Source organism: Mustelus asterias, chromosome 12 (genome assembly GCF_964213995.1).
Source record: "Mustelus asterias chromosome 12, sMusAst1.hap1.1, whole genome shotgun sequence".
In the NCBI taxonomy this organism is placed as follows: Eukaryota; Metazoa; Chordata; class Chondrichthyes; order Carcharhiniformes; family Triakidae; genus Mustelus; species Mustelus asterias.
In genome coordinates this window covers 50309928-50331526 of record NC_135812.1, presented here as the reverse complement: position 1 = coordinate 50331526, position 21599 = coordinate 50309928, and the positions used below count along the sequence as shown (strand labels likewise).

At 44.0% G+C, this 21599-nt stretch overlaps 1 protein-coding gene across 5 annotated transcripts in view; it reads left to right on the top strand.

Annotated features, from left to right (window-relative positions):
* The window catches only part of camkk1a (calcium/calmodulin-dependent protein kinase kinase 1, alpha a), a 319694-nt gene that overhangs the window by 200272 nt on the left and 97823 nt on the right, over nucleotides 1-21599 (top strand). For all 5 annotated transcript variants that reach the window (XM_078225193.1, XM_078225192.1, XM_078225195.1 and 2 more), the window contains exon 3: nucleotides 14506-15044. In XM_078225193.1, coding sequence (XP_078081319.1) covers nucleotides 14601-15044 — 444 coding nt within the window. In that variant the 5' untranslated portion in view covers nucleotides 14506-14600. The remainder of the gene's footprint in view (nucleotides 1-14505; nucleotides 15045-21599) is intronic.

Here is a 21599-nt window from a genome sequence, read left to right as displayed (position 1 = left end):
TGTTTACACACCCATCGATTTCACTCTGTTTACACACCCATCGATTTCACTCTGTTTACACACCCATTGATTTCACTCTGTTTCCTCTCCCATCGATTTCACTCTGTTTACACACCCATCGATTTCACTCTCTTTACACACCCATCGATTTCACTCTGTTTACACACCCATCGATTTCACTCTGTTTACATTCCCATCGATTTCACTCTGTTTACACTCCCATCAATTTCACTCTGTGTACATTCCCATCGATTTCACTCTGTTTACACTCCCATCGATTTCACTCTGTTTCCTCTCCCATCGATTTCACTCTGTTTACACTCCCATCGACTTCACTCTGTTTAGACTCCCATCGATTTCACACTGTTTACATTCCCATCGAGTTCAATCTGTTTACATTCCCATCGATTTCACTCTGTTTACATTCCCATTGATTTCACTCTGTTTACATTCCCATTGATTTCACTCTGTTTACATTCCCATCGATTTCACTCTGTTTACATTCCCATCGATTTCACTCTGTTTACACTCCCATCGATTTCACTCTGTTTACATTCCCATTGATTTCACTCTGTTTACATTCCCATCGATTTCACTCTGTTTACATTCCCATCGATTTCACTCTGTTTACATTCTCATCGATTTCACTCTGTTTACAGTCCCATCGATTTCACTCTGTTTCCTCTCCCATCGATTTCACTCTGTTTACACTCCCATCGATTTCACTCTGCTTACATTCCCATCGATTTCACTCTGTTTACACTCCCATCGATTTCACTCTGTTTACACTCCCATCGATTTCACTCTGTTTACATTCCCATCGATTTCACTCTGTTTACATTCTCATCGATTTCACTCTGTTTACATTCCCATCGATTTCACTCTGTTTACATTCCCATCGATTTCACTCTGTTTACATTCCCATCGATTTCACTCTGTTTACATTCCCATCGATTTCACTCTGTTTACACTCCCATCGATTTCACTCTGTTTACATTCCCATCGATTTCACTCTGTTTACAATCCCATCGATTTCACTCTGCTTACATTCCCATCGATTTCACTCTGTTTACATTCCCATCGATTTCACTCTGTTTACATTCCCATCGATTTCACTCTGTTTACATTCCCATCGATTTCACTCTGTTTACATTCCCATCGATTTCACTCTGTTTACATTCTCATCGATTTCACTCTGTTTACACTCCCATCGATTTCACTCTGTTTACATTCCCATCGATTTCACTCTGTTTACACTCCCATCGATTTCACTCTGTTTCCTCTCCCATCGATTTCACTCTGTTTACACTCCCATCGATTTCACTCTGTTTCCTCTCCCATCGATTCCACTCTGTTTGCATTCCCATCGATTTCACTCTGTTTCCTCTCCCATTGATTTCACTCTGTTTACATTCCCATCGATTTCACTCTGTTTACATTCTCATCGATTTCACTCTGTTTACACTCCCATCGATTTCACTCTGTTTACATTCCCATCGATTTCACTCTGTTTACACTCCCATCGATTCCACTCTGTTTCCTCTCCCATCGATTTCACTCTGTTTCCATTCCCATCGATTTCACTCTCTTTACATTCCCATCGATTTCACTCTGTTTTCACTCCCATCGATTTCACTCTGTTTCCTCTCCCATCGATTTCACTCTGCTTACATTCCCATCGATTTCACTCTGTTTACATTCCCATCGATTTCACTCTGTTTACATTCCCATCGATTTCACTCTGTTCACATTCCCATCGATTTCACTATGTTTACATTCCCATCGATTTCACTCTGTTTACACTCCCATCGATTTCACTCTGTTTACACTCCCATCGATGTCACTCTGTTTACACACCCATCGATTTCACTCTGTTTACATTCCCATCGATTTCACTCTGTTTCCTCTCCCATCGATTTCACTCTGTTTCCTCTCCCATCGATTTCACTCTGTTTACACTCCCATCGAGTTCACTCTGTTTACACTCCCATCGATGTCACTCTGTTTACACACCCATCGATTTCACTCTGTTGACATTCCCATCGATTTCACTCTGTTTCCTCTCCCATCGATTTCACTCTGTTTCCTCTCCCATCGATTTCACTCTGTTTCCTCTCCCATCGATTTCACTCTGTTTCCTCTCCCATCGATTTCACTCTGTTTACACTCCCATCGATTTCACTCTGTTTCCTCTCCCATCGATTTCACTCTGTTTAGACTCCCATCGATTTCACTCTGTTTAGACTCCCATCGATTTCACTCTGTTTACACTCCCATCGATTTCACTCTGTTTACATTCCCATCGAGTTCACTCTGTTTTCATTCCCATCGATTTCACTCTGTTTACACTCCCATCGATTTCACTCTGTTTACATTCCCATTGATGTCACTCTGTTTACATTCCCATCGATTTCACTCTGTTTACACTCCCATCGATTTCACTCTGTTTACATTCCCATTGATTTCACTCTGTTTACACTCCCATCGATTTCACTCTGTTTACATTCCCATCGATTTCACTCTGTTTACTCTCCCATCGATTTCACTCTGTTTACACTCCCATCGATTTCACTCTGTTTACATTCCCATTGATTTCACTCTGTTTACACTCCCATCGATTTCACTCTGTTCACATTCCCATCGATTTCATTCTGTTTACATTCCCTTCGATTTCACTCTGCTTACATTCCCATCGATTTCACTCTGTTTACATTCCCATCGATTTCACTCTGTTTACATTCCCATCGATTTCACTCTGTTTACTCTCCCATCGATTTCACTCTGTTTACACTCCCATCGATTTCACTCTGTTTACATTCTCATCGATTTCACTCTGTTTACATTCCCATCGATTTCACTCTGTTTACACTCCCATCGATTTCACTCTGTTTCGTCTCCCATCGATTTCACTCTGTTTACACTCCCATTGATTTCACTCTGTTTACACTCCCATCGATTTCACTCTGTTTACATTCCCATCGATTTCACTCTGTTCACATTCTCATCGATTTCACTCTGTTTACACTCCCATTGATTTCACTCTGTTTACACTCCCATCGATTTCACTCTGTTTACATTCCCATCGATTTCACTCTGTTCACATTCTCATCGATTTCACTCTGTTTACACTCCCATCGATTTCACTCTGTTTACACTCCCATCGATTTCACTCTGTTTACATTCTCATCAATTTCACTCTGTTTACATTCCCATCGATTTCACTCTGTTTACATTCCCATCGATTTCACTCTGTTTTCACTCCCATCGATTTCACTCTATTTCCTCTCCCATCGATTTCACTCTGTTTCCTCTCCCATCGGTTTCACTCTGTTTACATTCCCATCGATTTCACTCTGTTGACATTCTCATCGATTTCACTCTGCTTACATTCCCATCGATTTCACTCTGTTTACATTCCCATCGATTTCACTCTGTTTACATTCCCATCGATTTCACTCTGTTTACATTCTCATCGATTTCACTCTGCTTCATTCCCATCGATTTCACTCTGTTTACATTCCCATCGATTTCACTCTGTTTACATTCCCATCGATTTCACTCTGTTTACATTCCCATCGATTTCACTCTGTTTACATTCCCATCGATTTCACTCTGTTTACATTCCCATCGATTTCACTCTGTTTACACTCCCATCAATTTCACTCTGTTTACATTCTCATCGTTTTCACTCTGTTTACATTCCCATCGATTTCACTCTGTTTCCTCTCCCATCGATTTCACTCTTTACACTCCCATCGATTTCACTCTGTTTACATTCCCATCGATTTCACTCTGTTTCCTCTCCCATCGATTTCACTCTGTTTACATTCCCATCGATTTCACTCTGTTTCCTCTCCCATCGATTTCACCCTGTTTCCTCTCCCATCGATTTCACTCTGTTTACATTCCCATCGATTTCACTCTGTTTCCTCTCCCATCGATTTCACTCTGCTTACATTCCCATCGATTTCACTCTGTTTACATTCTCATCGATTTCACTCTGTTTACATTCCCATCGATTTCACTCTGTTTACATTCCCATTGATTTCACTCTGTTTACATTCCCATCGATTTCACTCTGTTTCCATTCCCATCGATTTCATTCTGTTTACACTCCCATCGATTTCACTCTGTTTCCTCTCCCATCGATTTCACTCTGTTTCCTCTCCCATCGATTTCACTCTGTTTCCTCTCCCATCGATTTCACTCTGTTTCCTCTCCCATCGATTTCACTCTGTTTCCTCTCCCATCGATTTCACTCTGTTTCCTCTCCCATCGGTTTCACTCTGTTTACATTCCCATCGATTTCACTCTGTTGACATTCTCATCGATTTCACTCTGCTTACATTCCCATCGATTTCACTCTGTTTACATTCCCATCGATTTCACTCTGTTTACATTCCCATCGATTTCACTCTGTTTACATTCTCATCGATTTCACTCTGCTTCATTCCCATCGATTTCACTCTGTTTACATTCCCATCGATTTCACTCTGTTTACATTCCCATCGATTTCACTCTGTTTACATTCCCATCGATTTCACTCTGTTTACATTCCCATCGATTTCACTCTGTTTACATTCCCATCGATTTCACTCTGTTTACACTCCCATCAATTTCACTCTGTTTACATTCTCATCGTTTTCACTCTGTTTACATTCCCATCGATTTCACTCTGTTTCCTCTCCCATCGATTTCACTCTTTACACTCCCATCGATTTCACTCTGTTTACATTCCCATCGATTTCACTCTGTTTCCTCTCCCATCGATTTCACTCTGTTTACATTCCCATCGATTTCACTCTGTTTCCTCTCCCATCGATTTCACCCTGTTTCCTCTCCCATCGATTTCACTCTGTTTACATTCCCATCGATTTCACTCTGTTTCCTCTCCCATCGATTTCACTCTGCTTACATTCCCATCGATTTCACTCTGTTTACATTCTCATCGATTTCACTCTGTTTACATTCCCATCGATTTCACTCTGTTTACATTCCCATTGATTTCACTCTGTTTACATTCCCATCGATTTCACTCTGTTTCCATTCCCATCGATTTCATTCTGTTTACACTCCCATCGATTTCACTCTGTTTCCTCTCCCATCGATTTCACTCTGTTTCCTCTCCCATCGATTTCACTCTGTTTCCTCTCCCATCGATTTCACTCTGTTTCCTCTCCCATCGATTTCACTCTGTTTCCTCTCCCATCGATTTCACTCTGTTTCCTCTCCCATCGATTTCACTCTGTTTACATTCCCATCGATTTCACTCTGTTTACACTCCCATCGATTTCACTCTATTTCCTCTCCCATCGATTTCACTCTGTTTACACTCGCATCGATTTCACTCTGTTTACATTCCCATCGATTTCACTCTGTTTACATTCTCATTGATTTCACTCTGTTTACATTCCCATCGATTTCACTCTGTTTACACTCCCATCGCTTTCACTCTATTTACTTTCCCATCGATTTCACTCTGTTTACATTCCCATCGATTTCACTCTGTTGACACTCCCATCGATTTCACTCTGTTTACACTCCCATCGATTTCACCCTGTTTCCACTCCCATCGATTTCACTCTGTTTACACTCCCATCGATTTCACCCTGTTTCCTCTCCCATCGATTTCACTCTGTTTACATTCCCATCGATTTCACTCTGTTTACACTCCCATCGATTTCACTCTGTTTCCTCTCCCATCAATTTCACTCTGTTTACACTCCCATCGATTTCACTCTGTTTCCTCTCCCATCAATTTCACTCTGTTTACATTCCCATCGATTTCACTCTGTTTACACTCCCATCGATTTCTCTCTGTTTACATTCCCATCGATTTCACTCTGTTTACACTCCAATCGATTTCACTCTGCTTCCTCTCCCATCGATTTCACTCTGTTTACACTCCCATCGATTTCACTCTGTTTACATTCCCATCGATTTCACTCTGTTTACATTCCCATCGATTTCACTCTGTTTCCACTCCAATCGATTTCACTCTGTTTACATTCCCATCGATTTCATTCTGTTTACATTCCCATCGATTTCACTCTGTTTCCTCTCCCATCGATTTCACTCTGTTTACATTCCCATCGATTTCACTCTGCTTCCTCTCCCATCGATTTCACTCTGTTTCCTCTCCCATCGATTTCACTCTGTTTACACTCCCATCGATTTCATTCTGTTTACATTCCCATCGATTTCACTCTGTTTCCTCTCCCATCGATTTCACTCTGTTTACATTCCCATCGATTTCACTCTGCTTCCTCTCCCATCGATTTCACTCTGTTTCCTCTCCCATCGATTTCACTCTGTTTACACTCCCATCGATTTCACTCTGTTTCCTCTCCCATCGATTTCACTCTGTTTACACTCCCATCGATTTCACTCTGTTTACATTCCCATCGATTTCACTCTGTTTACATTCCCATCGATTTCACTCTGTTTACATTCCCATCGATTTCACTCTGTTTACACTCCCATCGATTTCACTCTGTTTACATTCCCATCGATTTCACTCTGTTTACATTCCCATCGATTTCACTCTGCTTCCTCTCCCATCGATTTCACTCTGTTTCCTCTCCCATCGATTTCACTCTGTTTACACACCCATCGATTTCACTCTGTTTCCTCTCCCATCGATTTCACTCTGTGTACATTCCCATCGATTTCACTCTGTTTACACTCCCATCGATTTCACTCTGTTTACACTCCCATCGATTTCACTCTGTTTACACTCCCATCGATTTCACTCTGTTTCCTCTCCCATCGATTTCACTCTGTTTACACTCCCATCGATTTCACTCTGTTTCCTCTCCCATCGATTTCACTCTGTTTACATTCCCATCGATTTCACTCTGTTTACACTCCCATCGATTTCACTCTGTTTACATTCCCATCGATTTCACTCTGTTTACATTCCCATCGATTTCACTCTGTTTCCTCTCCCATTGATTTCACTCTGTTTACATTCCCATCGATTTCACTCTGTTTACATTCCCATCGATTTCACTCTGTTTACACTCCCATCGATTTCACTCTGTTTCCTCTCCCATCGATTTCACTCTGTTTACATTCCCATCGATTTCACTCTGTTTACACTCCCATCGATTTCACTCTGTTTGCATTCCCATCGATTTCACTCTGTTTCCTCTCCCATCGATTTCACTCTGTTTACACTCCCATCGATTTCACTCTGTTTCCTCTCCCATCGATTTCACTCTGTTTCCTCTCCCATCGATTTCACTCTGTTTACACTCCCATCGATTTCACTCTGTTTTCATTCCCGTCGATTTCACTCTGTTTACATTCCCGTCGATTTCACTCTGTTTACATTCCCATCGATTTCACTCTGTTTACATTCCCATCGATTTCACTCTGTTTACATTCCCATCGATTTCACTCTGTTTACATTCCCATCGATTTCACTCTCTTTACATTCCCATCGATTTCACTCTGTTTACATTCCCATCGATTTCACTCTGTTTACACTCCCATCGATTTCACTCTGTTTGCATTCCCATCGATTTCACTCTGTTTCCTCTCCCATCGATTTCACTCTGTTTACACTCCCATCGATTTCACTCTGTTTCCTCTCCCATCGATTTCACTCTGTTTACATTCTCATCGATTTCACTCTGTTTACACTCCCATCGATTTCACTCTGTTTTCATTCCCGTCGATTTCACTCTGTTTACATTCCCGTCGATTTCACTCTGTTTCCTCTCCCATCGATTTCACTCTGTTTACACTCCCATCGATTTCACTCTGTTTCCTCTCCCATCGATTTCACTCTGTTTACACTCCCATCGATTTCACTCTGTTTTCATTCCCGTCGATTTCACTCTGTTTACATTCCCGTCGATTTCACTCTGTTTACATTCCCATCGATTTCACTCTGTTTGCATTCCCATCGATTTCACTCTCTTTACATTCCCATCGATTTCACTCTGCTTACACTCCCATCGATTTCACTCTGTTTGCATTCCCATCGATTTCACTCTGTTTGCATTCCCATCGATTTCACTCTCTTTACATTCCCGTCGATTTCACTCTGTTTACATTCCCATCGATTTCACTCTGTTTGCATTCCCATCGATTTCACTCTCTTTACATTCCCATCGATTTCACTCTGTTTACACTCCCATCGATTTCACTCTCTTTACATTCCCATCGATTTCACTCTGTTTGCATTCCCATCGATTTCACTCTGTTTCGATTCCCATCGATTCCACTCTGTTTCCATTCCCATCGATTCCACTCTGTTTCCATTCCCGTCGATTTCACTCTCTTTACATTCCCATCGATTTCACTCTGTTTGCATTCCCATCGATTTCACTCTGTTTACATTCCCATCGATTTCACTCTGTTTACATTCCCATCGATTTCACTCTGTTTACATTCCCATCGATTTCACTCTCTTTACATTCCCATCGATTTCACTCTGTTTGCATTCCCATCGATTTCACTCTGTTTCGATTCCCATCGATTCCACTCTGTTTCCATTCCCATCGATTCCACTCTGTTTCCTCTCCCATTGATTTCACTCTGTTTACATTCCCATCGATTTCACTCTGTTTCCATTCCCATCGATTTCACTCTGTTTACACTCCCATCGATTTCACTCTGTTTCCTCTCCCATCGATTTCACTCTGTTTCCTCTCCCATCGATTTCACTCTGTTTACACTCCCATCGATTTCACTCTGTTTCCACTCCCATCGATTTCACTCTGTTTACATTCCCATCGATTTCACTCTGTTTACACTCCCATCGATTTCACTCTGTTTCCTCTCCCATCGATTTCACTCTGTTTACATTCCCATCGATTTCACTCTGTTTACATTCCCATCGATTTCACTCTGTTTACATTCCCGTCGATTTCACTCTGCTTACATTCCCATCGATTTCACTCTCTTTCCATTCCCATCGATTTCACTCTGTTTGCATTCCCATCGATTTCACTCTGTTTCGATTCCCATCGATTTCACTCTGTTTCGATTCCCATCGATTTCACTCTGTTTCCATTCCCATCGATTCCACCCCCCCGTTTACACACCAGTCTACCAGATGAGGTTCCACAATTCATATATTCCCCCATGTAAGCAACATTCCATTTTTATTTCTCATGAAAAAACATGAACGGCAATGTTCTGGGGAAGGTGGGACCTGTACAAACAGGACGGGGTGCACCAGAACCAGAGGGACACCAATATCCTGGTAGGGAAATTTGCTACGGCTCTTCAGGGGGGTTTAAACTCATTTGTCAGGGGAGTGGGAAAAGGAGTTGTAGTCCAGAAGTCAGTGTTGAGGGTGGTGAGGTATTGGGGAAGGTATCATGGTCAAGGGTGGGTACCGGCAGACAGGAAGGTGGGTTGAAGTGTGTCTACTTCAATGCAAGGAGCATCCGGAACAAGGTAGATGAACTTGGGGTGTGGATTGGTACTTGGGATTACGATGTTGTGACCATTACGGAGACGTGGGTAGAACAAGGACAGGAATGGTTGTTGGACGTTCCGGGGTATAGATGTTTCAGTAAGTGTAGGGAAGCTGGTAAAAGAGGTGGAGGTGTGGCATTGTTAATCAAGGATAGTTTAACGGCTGCGGAAAGGCACTTCGAGGGGGACCTGCACACTGAGGTAATATGGGCTGAAGTTAGAAATAGGAAAGGAGCGGTCACGTTGTTAGGGGTTTACTATAGGCCCCCAAATAGTAATAGAGATGTGGAGGAAGAAATTGCTAAGCAGATTATGGATATGTGTGGAGGTCACAGGGTAGTTGTCATGGGGGACTTTAACTTTCCAAATATTGATTGGAGCCTTTATAGGTCAAATAGTTCGGATGGGGCAGTTTTTGTGCAGTGTGTGCAGGAGGGTTTCCTGACACAATATGTGGATAGGCCGACAAGAGGTGAGGCCACATTGGATTTGGTACTGGGAAATGAACCGGGCCAAGTGTTAGATTTGGTTGTGGGAGAGCACTTTGGAGATAGTGACCACAATTCGGTGTCTTTTGTTATTGCAATGGAGAGGGATAGGGCCGTACGGCAGGGCAAAGTTTACAATTGGGGGAGAGGTAATTATGACGCGATTAGGCAAGAATTAGGGGGCATAAGATGGGAACAGAAACTGTCAGGGAAAGGCACTAATGAAAAGTGGAACTTTTTCAAGGAACAAATACTGTGTGTCCTTGATAGGTATGTCCCTGTCAGGCAGGGAGGAAATGGCCGAGTGAGGGAACCATGGTTCACGAAAGAGGTGGAATGTCTTGTGAAAAGGAAGAGGGAAGCTTATGTAGGGATGAGGAAACAAGGTTCAGATGGCTTGATTGAGGGTTACAAGTTAGCAAGGAATGAGCTGAAAAAGGGGCTTAGGAGAGCTAGGAGGGGACACGAGAAGTCCTTGGCGGGTCGGATCAAGGAAAACCCCAAGGCTTTGTACTCTTATGTGAGGAATAAAAGAATGACCAGGGTGAGGTTGGGGCCAGTCAAGGACAGTAGTGGGAACTTGTGTATGGAGTCAGTCGAGATAGGCGAGGTGATGAATGAATACTTTTCTTCAGTATTCACCAAGGAGAGGGGCCATGTTTTTGAGGAAGAGAAGGTGTTACAGGCTCATCGGCTGGAGGAAATAGATGTTCGGAGGGAGGATGTACTGGCAGTTTTGAATAAACTGAAGGTCGATAAGTCCCCTGGGCCTGATGAAATATATCCTCGGATTCTTTGGGAGGCAAGCTTTGATCTTTGGGTCCTCACTGTCCACGGGGATGGTGCCAGAGGACTGGAGAATGGCGAATGTTGTTCCTCTGTTTAAGAAAGGGAATAGAAATGACCCTGGTAATTATAGACCGGTTAGTCGCACTTCGGTGGTTGGTAAATTGATGGAAAAGATCCTTAGGGATGGGATTTACGACCATTTAGAAAGATGCGGATTAATCCGGGATAGTCAGCACGGATTCGTGAAGGGCAAGTCGTGCCTCATGAATTTGATTGAATTTTTTGAGGAGGTAACTAAGTGTGTTGATGAAGGTAGGGCAGTTGATGTCATATACATGGATTTTAGTAAGGCGTTTGATAAGGTCCCCCATGGTCGGCTTATGATGAAAGTAAGGAGGTGTGGGATAGAGGGAAAGTTGGCCGATTGGATAGGTAACTGGCTGTCTGATCGAAGACAGAGGGTGGTGGTGGATGGAAAATTTTCGGACTGGAGGTAGGTTGCTAGCGGTGTGCCACAGGGATCAGTACTTGGTCCTCTGCTCTTTGTGATTTTTATTAATGACTTAGAGGAGGGGGCTGAAGGGTGGATCAGTAAATTTGCTGATGACACCAAGATTGGTGGAGTAGTGGATGAGGTGGAGGGCTGTTGTAGGCTGCAAAGAGACATAGATAGGATGCAAAGCTGGGCTGAAAAATGGCAAATGGAGTTTAACCCTGACAAATGTGAGGTGATTCATTTTGGTAGGACAAATTTAAATGTGGATCACAGGGTCAAAGGTAGGGTTCTGAAGACTGTGGAGGAACAGAGAGATCTTGGGGTCCATATCCACAGATCTCTAAAGGTTGCCACTCAAGTGGATAGAGCGGTGAAGAAGGCCTATAGTGTGTTAGCTTTTATTAACAGGGGGTTGGAGTTTAAGAGCCGTGGGGTTATGCTGCAACTGTACAGGACCTTGGTGAGACCACATTTGGAATATTGTGTGCAGTTCTTGTCACCTCACTACAAGAAGGATGTGGAAGCGCTGGAAAGAGTGCAGAGGAGATTTTCTAGAATGCTGCCTGGTTTGGAGGGTAGGTCTTATGAGGAAAGGTTGAGGGAGCTAGGGCTGTTCTCTCTGGAGCGGAGGAGGCTGAGGGGAGACTTAATAGAGGTTTATACAATGATGAAGGGGATAGATAGAGTGAACGTTCAAAGCCTATTTCCTCGGGTGGATGGAGCTATTACAAGGGGGCATAACTATAGGGTTCATGGTGGGAGATATAGGAAGGATATCAGAGGTAGGTTCTTTACGCAGAGTGTGGTTGGGGTGTGGAATGGACTGCCTGCAGTGATAGTGGAGTCAGACACTTTAGGAACATTTAAGCGGTTATTGGATAGGCACATGGAGCACACCAGGATGATAGGGAGTGGGATAGCTTGATCTTGGTTTCAGATAAAGCTCGGCACAACATCGTGGGCTGAAGGGCCTGTTCTGTGCTGTACTGTTCTATGTTCTATGTTCTTGAAGTGAGTGGGCTCTGAGATGCCTCTGATCTTTCATTTACAACATGAGGCACTGTTGCCTCACAGTGCCAGTAATCCAGTTCGATTCCTGCCTTAAGTGGCTGTCTGTTTGCACATTCTTTGTGTGTCTGCGTTGGTTTCCCCCAGGTGTTCCGTTTCTTCCCACAATGCAGATATCTTTAATATCGTTGGATTGGCCATGCTAAATTCTCCCTTCATGTCTAACAGTGTGTAACATCCTGGGGTGTCAGTGGCGTCGTGGTATTGTTGCTGGACTAGGAATTCAGAGACACAGGTTCGAATCCCACCATGACAGATGGTGAAATTTGATTTCAAAGAACAAAGAACAATACAGCACAGGAAACAGGCCCTTCAGCCCTCCAAGCCTGTGCCGCTCCTTGGTCCAACTAGACCAATCGTTTGTATCCCTCCATTCCCAGGCTGCTCATGTGACTATCCAGGTAAGTCTTAAACGATGTCAGCGTGCCTGCCTCCACCACCCTACTTGGCAGCGCATTCCAGGCCCCCACCACCCTCTGTGTAAAAAACGTCCCTCTGATATCTGAGTTATACTTCGCCCCTCTCACCTTGAGCCCTTGACCCCTCGTGATCGTCACCTCCGACCTGGGAAAAAGCTTCCCACTGTTCACCCTATCTATACCCTTCATAATCTTGTACACCTCTATTAGATCTCCCCTCATTCTCCGTCTTTCCAGAGAGAACAACCCCAGTTTACCCAATCTCTCCTCATAGCTAAGACCCTCCATACCAGGCAACATCCTGGTAAACCTTCTCTGCACTCTCTCTAACGCCTCCACATCCTTCTGGTAGTGCGGCGACCAGAACTGGACGCAGTACTCCAAATGTGGCCTAACCAGCGTTCTATACAGCTGCATCATCAGACTCCAGCTTTTATACTCTATACCCCGTCCTATAAAGGCAAGCATACCATATGCCTTCTTCACCACCTTCTCCACCTGTGTTGCCACCTTCAAGGATTTGTGGACTTGCACACCTAGGTCCCTCTGTGTTTCTATACTCCTGATGATTCTGCCATTTATTGTATAACTCCTCCCTACATTATTTCTTCCAAAATGCATCACTTTGCAGTTATCCGGATTAAACTCCATCTGCCACCTCTCCGCCTAATTTTCCAGCCTATCTATATCCTGCTGTATTGCCCGACAATGCTCTTCGCTATCCGCAAGTCCAGCCATCTTTGTGTCATCCGCAAACTTGCTGATTACACCAGTTACACCTTCTTCCAAATCATTTATATATATCACAAATAGCAGAGGCCCCAGTTCAGAGCCCTGCGGAACACCACTGGTCACAGACCTCCAGCCGGAAAAAGACCCTTCGACCACTACCCTCTGTCTCCTATGGCCAAGCCAGTTCTCCACCCATCTAGCCACTTCTCCTTGTATCCCATGAGCCTTAGCCTTCTTAACCAACCTGCCATGTGGGACTTTGTCAAATGCCTTACTGAAATCCATATAGACGACATCTACGGCCCTTCCTTCATCAACCGTTTGAGATGAGAATGAGATGTCAATGAGAATTAAATCTCTACTTATGACCATGAAACCATTGCCGATTGTCGTAAAAATCCATCTGATTCACTGATGCCTTTTAGGGAAGGGAATCTGCCTCTTTACCCAGTCTAGCCTCCAGAGTCACAACAATGAGGTTGACTCTTAAATACTCTTAGGGATGGGCAATAAATGCTGGCCCAGCCAGCGACACCCACATCCCATGAATGAATTTTTAAAAAATGGAAAGAAGTATTAGCCATGGAAATTGTGTGGGGTTTTGGGGATAGGGCGGAGGAGAGGGCCTGAATAACATACTCTGTCAGAGAGTCTGTGCAGACTCCTTGTGCACAGTAGGGATTCTCTATATACTCTTTGAATAATATCCCAAAGTGAATCACAAAGGCATAGTCGGCAAAAAAAAGGATTACAATACAATTTAATTGGCAAAAAGTGTAAGAGATGATTAGAAGAATTTGGTTTAAATGCAGTAAGTTGTTAATGATGGGTACTGTACTGTTTGAAGACTGGTAGAAACAGATTCTGTGATAACTTCCAAAATCTAACTGGATAAATGTTTAGCGAATACTTTGAGGAAGAGTGGGAGAGAAAGACTGATTGGATAGTTGTTTTCAGATGATCTCCCCCAATGCTGTGTTATTGTATGGTCATTCTCTAGATTGGATGATGGTGAATGAATTATATAATGTATATTCATATTCTGTTTGTGATGTTAATGATTGACTCTTTATTTCAGATCAAACAGAAATCCTCTCACCAAAAGAAACTTCATGACGGTTAATTAGTGGCTCCCAAAGCTTCCTCCACCGATCCTGTTCCATCTATTTGGTGATGGCGAGCACAGGTCCAGGCAGAAACTATGCGGAGGAAGGGCCGGAGATGGATAAAGTGGCGGAGCTCCAGCAGGAACGCCTGGCCCAGCAAGTGGCTGCCGTGCAGGTCTCTGAGGAATCCTCTTTCGGGAATTTGGAAAGGGAATGCCAGAGCACTGTCCCCAAGGACACAGACCAATCACAGGACGGAGGAGACACTCACACAAACGGTGTAAGTGAAGATTACTCCAAAACCTACAAGGGTGTGAGCAGCGTAACAAAGAAAATAGCCTCAAGGCCCAAACTTTCTAGCAGGAAGCTGTCCCTTCAAGAACGTTCATCGGGCAGTTCTCTCTCAGCAAGTGGTGTCCTACCGAGCTATGGCGCCTATTCAACGGGACCGTTACCATCTGCAAGGCGGCCGACGATTGAGTCCAGCCGGGTCAACATGGTCAACTCCCAGGTGAAGTTTCTGTTTAATATATGAGGAGACCTGTTAAATAGACACAATAAAATATTTTACAAATAACTTAAGTGTTTTGTGAAACAGAATACAGTTTCTATTGGCAGGGTATTATCCTTTAAATATTCTTCCTGTTTGTGGATCGGATGTCATACTGATAGTTTTTACGAGGCATTTCATAGAATAGAACAGAATCATAGAAACCCTATAGTGTAGAAGGGGCCATTCGGCCCATCGAGTCTGCACCGACAACAATCCCACCCAGGCCTGATTCCCATAACTCCCCCACATATTTACTCCGCTAATCTCTCTAACCTACGCATCCCCGGACACTATGGGCAATTTAACATGGCAATAAAACTCTTACTGTGTTTATCCCAGTCCAACGCCGGCATCTCCACAATTTAACATGGCCAGTGCACCTAACCCACATACCTTTGGAGTGTGGGAGGAAACCGGAGCACCCAGAGGAAACCCACGCAGAAACGGGGAAAATGTGCAAACTCCACACAGACAGTGACCCGAGGCCGGAATTTAACCCGGGTCCCTGACGCTGTGAGGCAGCAGTGCTAACCACTGTGCCACCATGCTGCCCCAGGACCCAGATGGGTCAGATGGTTGTCTTTGGATTTTAAAGGTAAAATCAGTCTGGCTGTGTGCGGAGGGAGTTAGGATATAATGTCCGGGTTGTCGGAAAATTTTTGCAATGGAAATAAATCGAATCTTAACTCTTCAGTAATTCTTTTAAAATGGCATTTAACTGACACTAAACTCCACTTCCTCTCACTCCTGAACTCACTGAGCTGTGCTGGCTCCCAGTCTACCAGCAGTTCGAATTTAGATGTCAGCGTTTCCTGGCAAGATGTACTACCGTGTTATACTCAGCTTCAAACTTTGTTATAGTGCAGAAGGAGGTCATTCGTCCCATCGAGATTGCACCAACAACAATCCCACCCAGGCTCTATCCCCATAACCCTAACTATGCTAGTCCCCCTGACAAGGGTCAATTTAGTATGGCCAATCAACCTAACCCACACATCTTTGGAAGGGAACTGGAGCACCCAGAAGAAACCCACAGAGACACGGGGAGAACATGCAAACTCCATACAGACAGTGACCTGAGGCCGAATTGAACCTGCGTCCTTGGTGCAGTGAGGCAGCGGTGCCTCCGTGCCGCTGAAGAGTTTTGGAGCATGGCGACACACATTTATGGACGGTCAGATGAAGTAGAGGTTCGTTGCTTTAGACAGGTTGATGTTTAATGCCTTTGGAGAATAAAGTCCTTATTAGTGTGTACCACCAGTGCGATTCAGATAGAGGATAGCACTGCTTCTAAAATACTGGAGAGAGGAATGCTACACTAGGTCTTAGAGCAGTGTAGCGTCCGTTCATTCCTTTGAATAGAAAAGGACAGCACGAGTATGGAGTTTAAAATGAACTGAACTCAAAATTAACATTACAGAAGCGAAAAGAAAAAGCAAACTTCGAGACTGGCTGCCAAGCCAGTCTCTACACTGAGGCACACTGAACTCGAAAACAAACTGCTAGTTGAACACACAGTTCCAAACTATATTTTAATTCTTATCTCGTTATTGTGAGTGTCCTTCACAGTCTGTTTCTGTCTAGAGAAAACAAGTTTTGTAGCTGTTGTTTTCAAAACTTGCTTTGCTTGCTGTGTACTTTTCAGGAATGCGGTCAATTTTCAGCTAACCCAACGTGCCTTCTGAGTTTTAAAATGTGGTCAAGTGTTAGCTTTAAAAGATAGCAGTGTTAGTTGACACCTGCAATCTAGCATTTAAATATAATTGCACAGGCAGAAATATCTTAAAATGAAGTCTTTGCATAGACTGAAGCAAACAGGGCTATGCTTACATAGGATCCCTCAAGCAGCAAGGTTATTTGGTGCATTGCCGCTAGTTATAACACATCAGTACTGAACTGGAGTACTGGGATAGAGATTTCCCGAGGAATGTTTTGGCAGATCAAACCGCTTAGCTGCCCGATAGTCCTTTTGGGAGCCATGTTGGAGATGCAGTGAGCGGGTGGGGAAGGGGTGGTGTTTGGGCTTTTCCCCCCTACCTACAAAAGCCCTAATCCTGCTGATTTTCTTACCTGCCTAACCAGTGGCCACTGACACTGGGACTAAAGGTGCCCTCTTGCCTCCATACCTACTTCAGCAGTCCACACCTCTGACATTGGGGCTGCTGACCTTCCAGTGCTGAATGGCCTCCTACTAGCCCCCAGACTCAGTTGGCCAGTCACTGAATTTCATTGAATGGGGCTCCCGGAGACAACCTCCTCCCAAATCTGGGCACGGCTGCTAGAATTTGTGGGTTCCCAACCCGTATTATACCCTGGCGACAGGATTGGGATAAAAATTCAGCCCAATACTCAAGTTGAGGCCAAGCTAGTGTTTTGTTTGGGTTCATAATAACCTCCCGGCATTTGTTCTCTGTGCCTCTATTTATGAAGCCCAGGATCCCATACACCTTATTAACCGCACTCTCGACTGGACTTGTCACCTTCAATGATTTGTGCTTGGATTGGATTACAAGTCAATGGAGTATAGAGTTGGGTGGGATGTCAAACAGGCATCCCAGCTGAACACACCCTCTTCCCAGTATCAGAGTTCAATTGAGAACTACAACAACAACATATTTAAGTAGCTCCTTTAGCGGAATGACACGTCCCAAGGTGCCTCACAGAATCAAAGTATGACTGCGAGCCCAATAAGGAGATATTGCCCATGCTTCACCCGAATTGGCACGAAGTGCCCACGCCAGCGGGAAAACTGAAGTGTGTCCCGCTGGCATTAGCAGCACCCTTCAGGTGGGATTCACAATGGCCAACCTGCCTTCACAGATCTCTGACAAAGGGTCATCCACACATTGGCTCTATTCTTTCTCAACAGTGGCATAGTGGCAAGAACTACAGCCTCACAGCGCCAGGGACCTGGGTTCGATTCCCAGCTTGGGTATCTGTCAGTGTGGAGTTTGCACATTTTCCCTGTGTCTGCATGGGTTTCCTCACACATTCTGAAAGACGTGCTGGTTAGGTGCATTGGCCATGCTAAATTCTCCCTCTGTACCCGAACAGGTGCCGGAGGGTGGCGACTGAGGGATTTTCACAGTAACTTCATTGCAGTGTTAATGTAAGCCTACTTGTGACACTAACAAATAAACTTTAAACTGCAATTTTCCAGCAATTTTTGTTTTTATTTCTTAAACTCTGTTGCTTGATGGAAACCCAGTAACTTTGAGAACAGTTTTCAATCGCCAAATCCGGGAGAAGGTAAACAGACGCATCACAGATGAAATTTAAAGCAGAGAATTGTGAAGAATAAAGGATGCAAGTTGTTGTTGTAATATAGAATAATATAGTTTGGAAGGAAGAATGATAAGAGGGTGTAAACTAAATGGTACAATTTTAAATAGCTACAGGAACAGAGAGAGCCAAGCATGTACACACATCGGTGAAGGCTGTTTATAAAGAATATGGGATCCTGAATTTTATAAATGGTGACATAGAGAACAAAAACAAGGATATTTTATGCTAAATCTTTATAAAAAACAGGTTAGGCTGCAATTTTTATAAAAACATTCTTGGATGGGATATGGGTATCACTGGTTCAACCAGCATTTATTGCCTTTGAGATGGTGGTGGTGAGCTGCCTTCTTGAATCACAACAGTTCTGAGATGTAGGTACACCCTCAGTGCTGTTAGGGAGGGAGTTCCAGGATTTTGACCCAATGACAATGAAGGATGGTGAGTGACTTAGGGGGAACTTCCAGGTGGTGGTGTCCCCAGCTATCTGCTGCCCAGGTCCTTCTAGGTGTTATGATGTGGAGATGCTTCTTCACACTTCGAGGTGTTAGCAGTCATGGGTTTGGAAGCTGCTGTCTAAGGAGCCTTGGTGAGTTCCTGCAGTGCATCTTGTAGATGGTACACACGGCTATCACTGTGCTTTGGTGGTGGAGGGAGTGAATGTTTGTGGAAGGGGTGCCAATCAAGCGGCCTGCTTTGTCCTGGATGGTGTCAAGCTTAGAGTCATAGAGATATACAGCATAGAAACAGGCCCTTTGGCCCAACTTGTCCATGCCGACCAGGTTTCCTAAACTGAACTAGCCCCATTTGTCTCTGTTTGGCCCATATCCCTCTAAACCTTTCCTATCCATGTACCTGTCCAAATGTCTTTTAAATGTTGTAACTGTACCCGCCCCTACCACCACCTCTGGTATTCCATTTATGCACCATCTGTGTGAAAAAGTTGCCCCTCAGGTCCCTTTTAAATCTTTCCCCTGTCACCTTAAACCAATGCCCTCTAGTTTTGGACTCCCCTACCCTGGGGAAAAGGCCTTGGCTATTCACCTTATCTATGCCCCTCGTGATTCTATAAACCTCTATAAGGTCACCCCTTATCCTCCTATGCTCCAGGGAAAAAAGTCCCAACCTAGCCAGTCTCTTCTTATAATTCAAACCTTCCAGTCCCAGTAACATCCTTGTCAATCTTTTTTGCACCCTTTCCAATTTAATAACATCCTTCCTGTCGCAGGGTGACCAGAATTGTATGCAGTTCTCCAAATGTGGCATTACCAATGTCTTGTACATTTGTAACATAACGTCCCAACACCTGTACTCAATGCTCTGACCAATGAAGGCAAGTGTGCCAAAGGCTGCCTTCATCACCCTGTTGAGTGTTGTTGGAGCTGCACTCTTCCAGACCAAGTGGGGAGTATTCCATCACACCCCTGACTTGCGTCTTGTAAATGATGGGCAGCACGGTGGCACAGTGGTTAGCACTGCTGCTTCACAGTGCCAGGGATCTGGGTTCAATTCCCAGCTTGGGTCACTGAGCGGAGTCTGCACCTTCTCCACGTGTCTGCGTGGTTTTCCTCCGGCTGCTCTGATTTCCTCCCACAGTCCAAAGATGTGTGGGTTAGGTGGATTGGCCATGCTAAATTGCCCCTTGGAGTCAGGGGGACTACATAGGGTAAATGCATGGGCTATGGGGATAGGGCCTGGGTGGGATTGTGGTCGGTATAGAACATAGAACATTACAGCGTAGTACAGGCCCTTCAGCCCTCGATGTTGCGCCGACCAGTGGTACCAATCTAAAGCCCCTCTAATCTACACTCTTCCAATATCATTCATATGTTTATCCAATAACCATTTGAATGCTCTTAATGTTGACGAGTCCACTACTGCTGCAGGCAGGGCATTCCACGCCCTTACTACTCTCTGAGTAAAGAACCTACCTCTACCATCTGTCCTATATCTCTCATCCCTCAATTTAAAGCTATGTCCCCTCGTGCTAGCCATCACCATCCGAGGAAAAAGGCTCTCACTATCCACCCTATCTAATCCTCTGATCATCTTGTATGCCTCTATTAAGTCACCTCTTAACCTTCTTCTCTCTAACGAAAACAACCTCAAGCCTCGATGGGCCGCATGGCCTCCTTCTGCACTGTAGGATTCTATGACAGGCTTTGGGGAATCAGAAGGTGAGTTACTCACTGCAGGATTTCCAGCCTCTGACCTGCTTCTGGAGCCACAGTGTTTATATGGCTAGTCCAGTTTAGTTCCTGGTCAATGGTAACACCCAGGATTAATTATGTTCAATTTTTGACACCTTCGAGAGGATGGAAAGGAGATTTACCAGATCGATACCAGGGATGTGGGACTTCAGTTATGTGGAGAAGCTGGGATTGTTCTCCTTGGAGCACAAAGGTGATTTGACGGAGGCATTCAAAATGCTGCCTAATTTAGTTAGAGTAAATAAGGCGAAACTATGTCCATTGATTGAGGAGTGGGTAAGTCAATCTTTAATGACCAAGCAAATAAAGTAAATCAAATTAACTGAGGGACAATTAAAAGGGGCAGCCCCCGATAAGAAGGGAACTGCCCGCAACAACAAACAAAGCAGAAAGGAAACTTAAAACATGAAATCAAAATGTGGTTAAAGGGGTCGATAATACACCCAGTCCCTGCGGTGCCCAGCGGGCACGGAAGGCCTCAATGGGGAAGTGGGTAAGTCCAAGACATGGATTTAAGTTTGATTATCCATTTAACAATCAGTCTTCAGACCCTTACTCTGCAGACTAATCCTTAAAGGGACAGTCACCTCAAAGTTCATTAACAAAAGGACCAGAAGTGACATGAAGAAAATATTATCCAGCAAGTTAGCGGGTGCTGGAAACAATTTCAATAATCGCTTTCAATTGGGAGTTGGATCAATTATTTGAAGAGGAGAAAGATTACTCAGAGGCTAAGGAGGAAAGAGCAGGTTCATGGGACTAAATTGGATAGTCCTTCTAACACAGGTATGATGGGCTGAATGGTCTCATTCTGTGTTGTATCATTTGTTGATTCTTTTTAAAACTAAAGTTGAATACAATCTGTGCAATTGAAGGGGTGAAAGAAGCCTTAGTCTGTGATGAAATGCTTCCTATCATCATCACTATAATTATCAAGCACAAAGAAAATTAAAAACTCAAATGGAACGTTGGCCTTTGTCGTGGAACACCTCAGTCACCAGCAGAGGAGAGTCAGCAACAA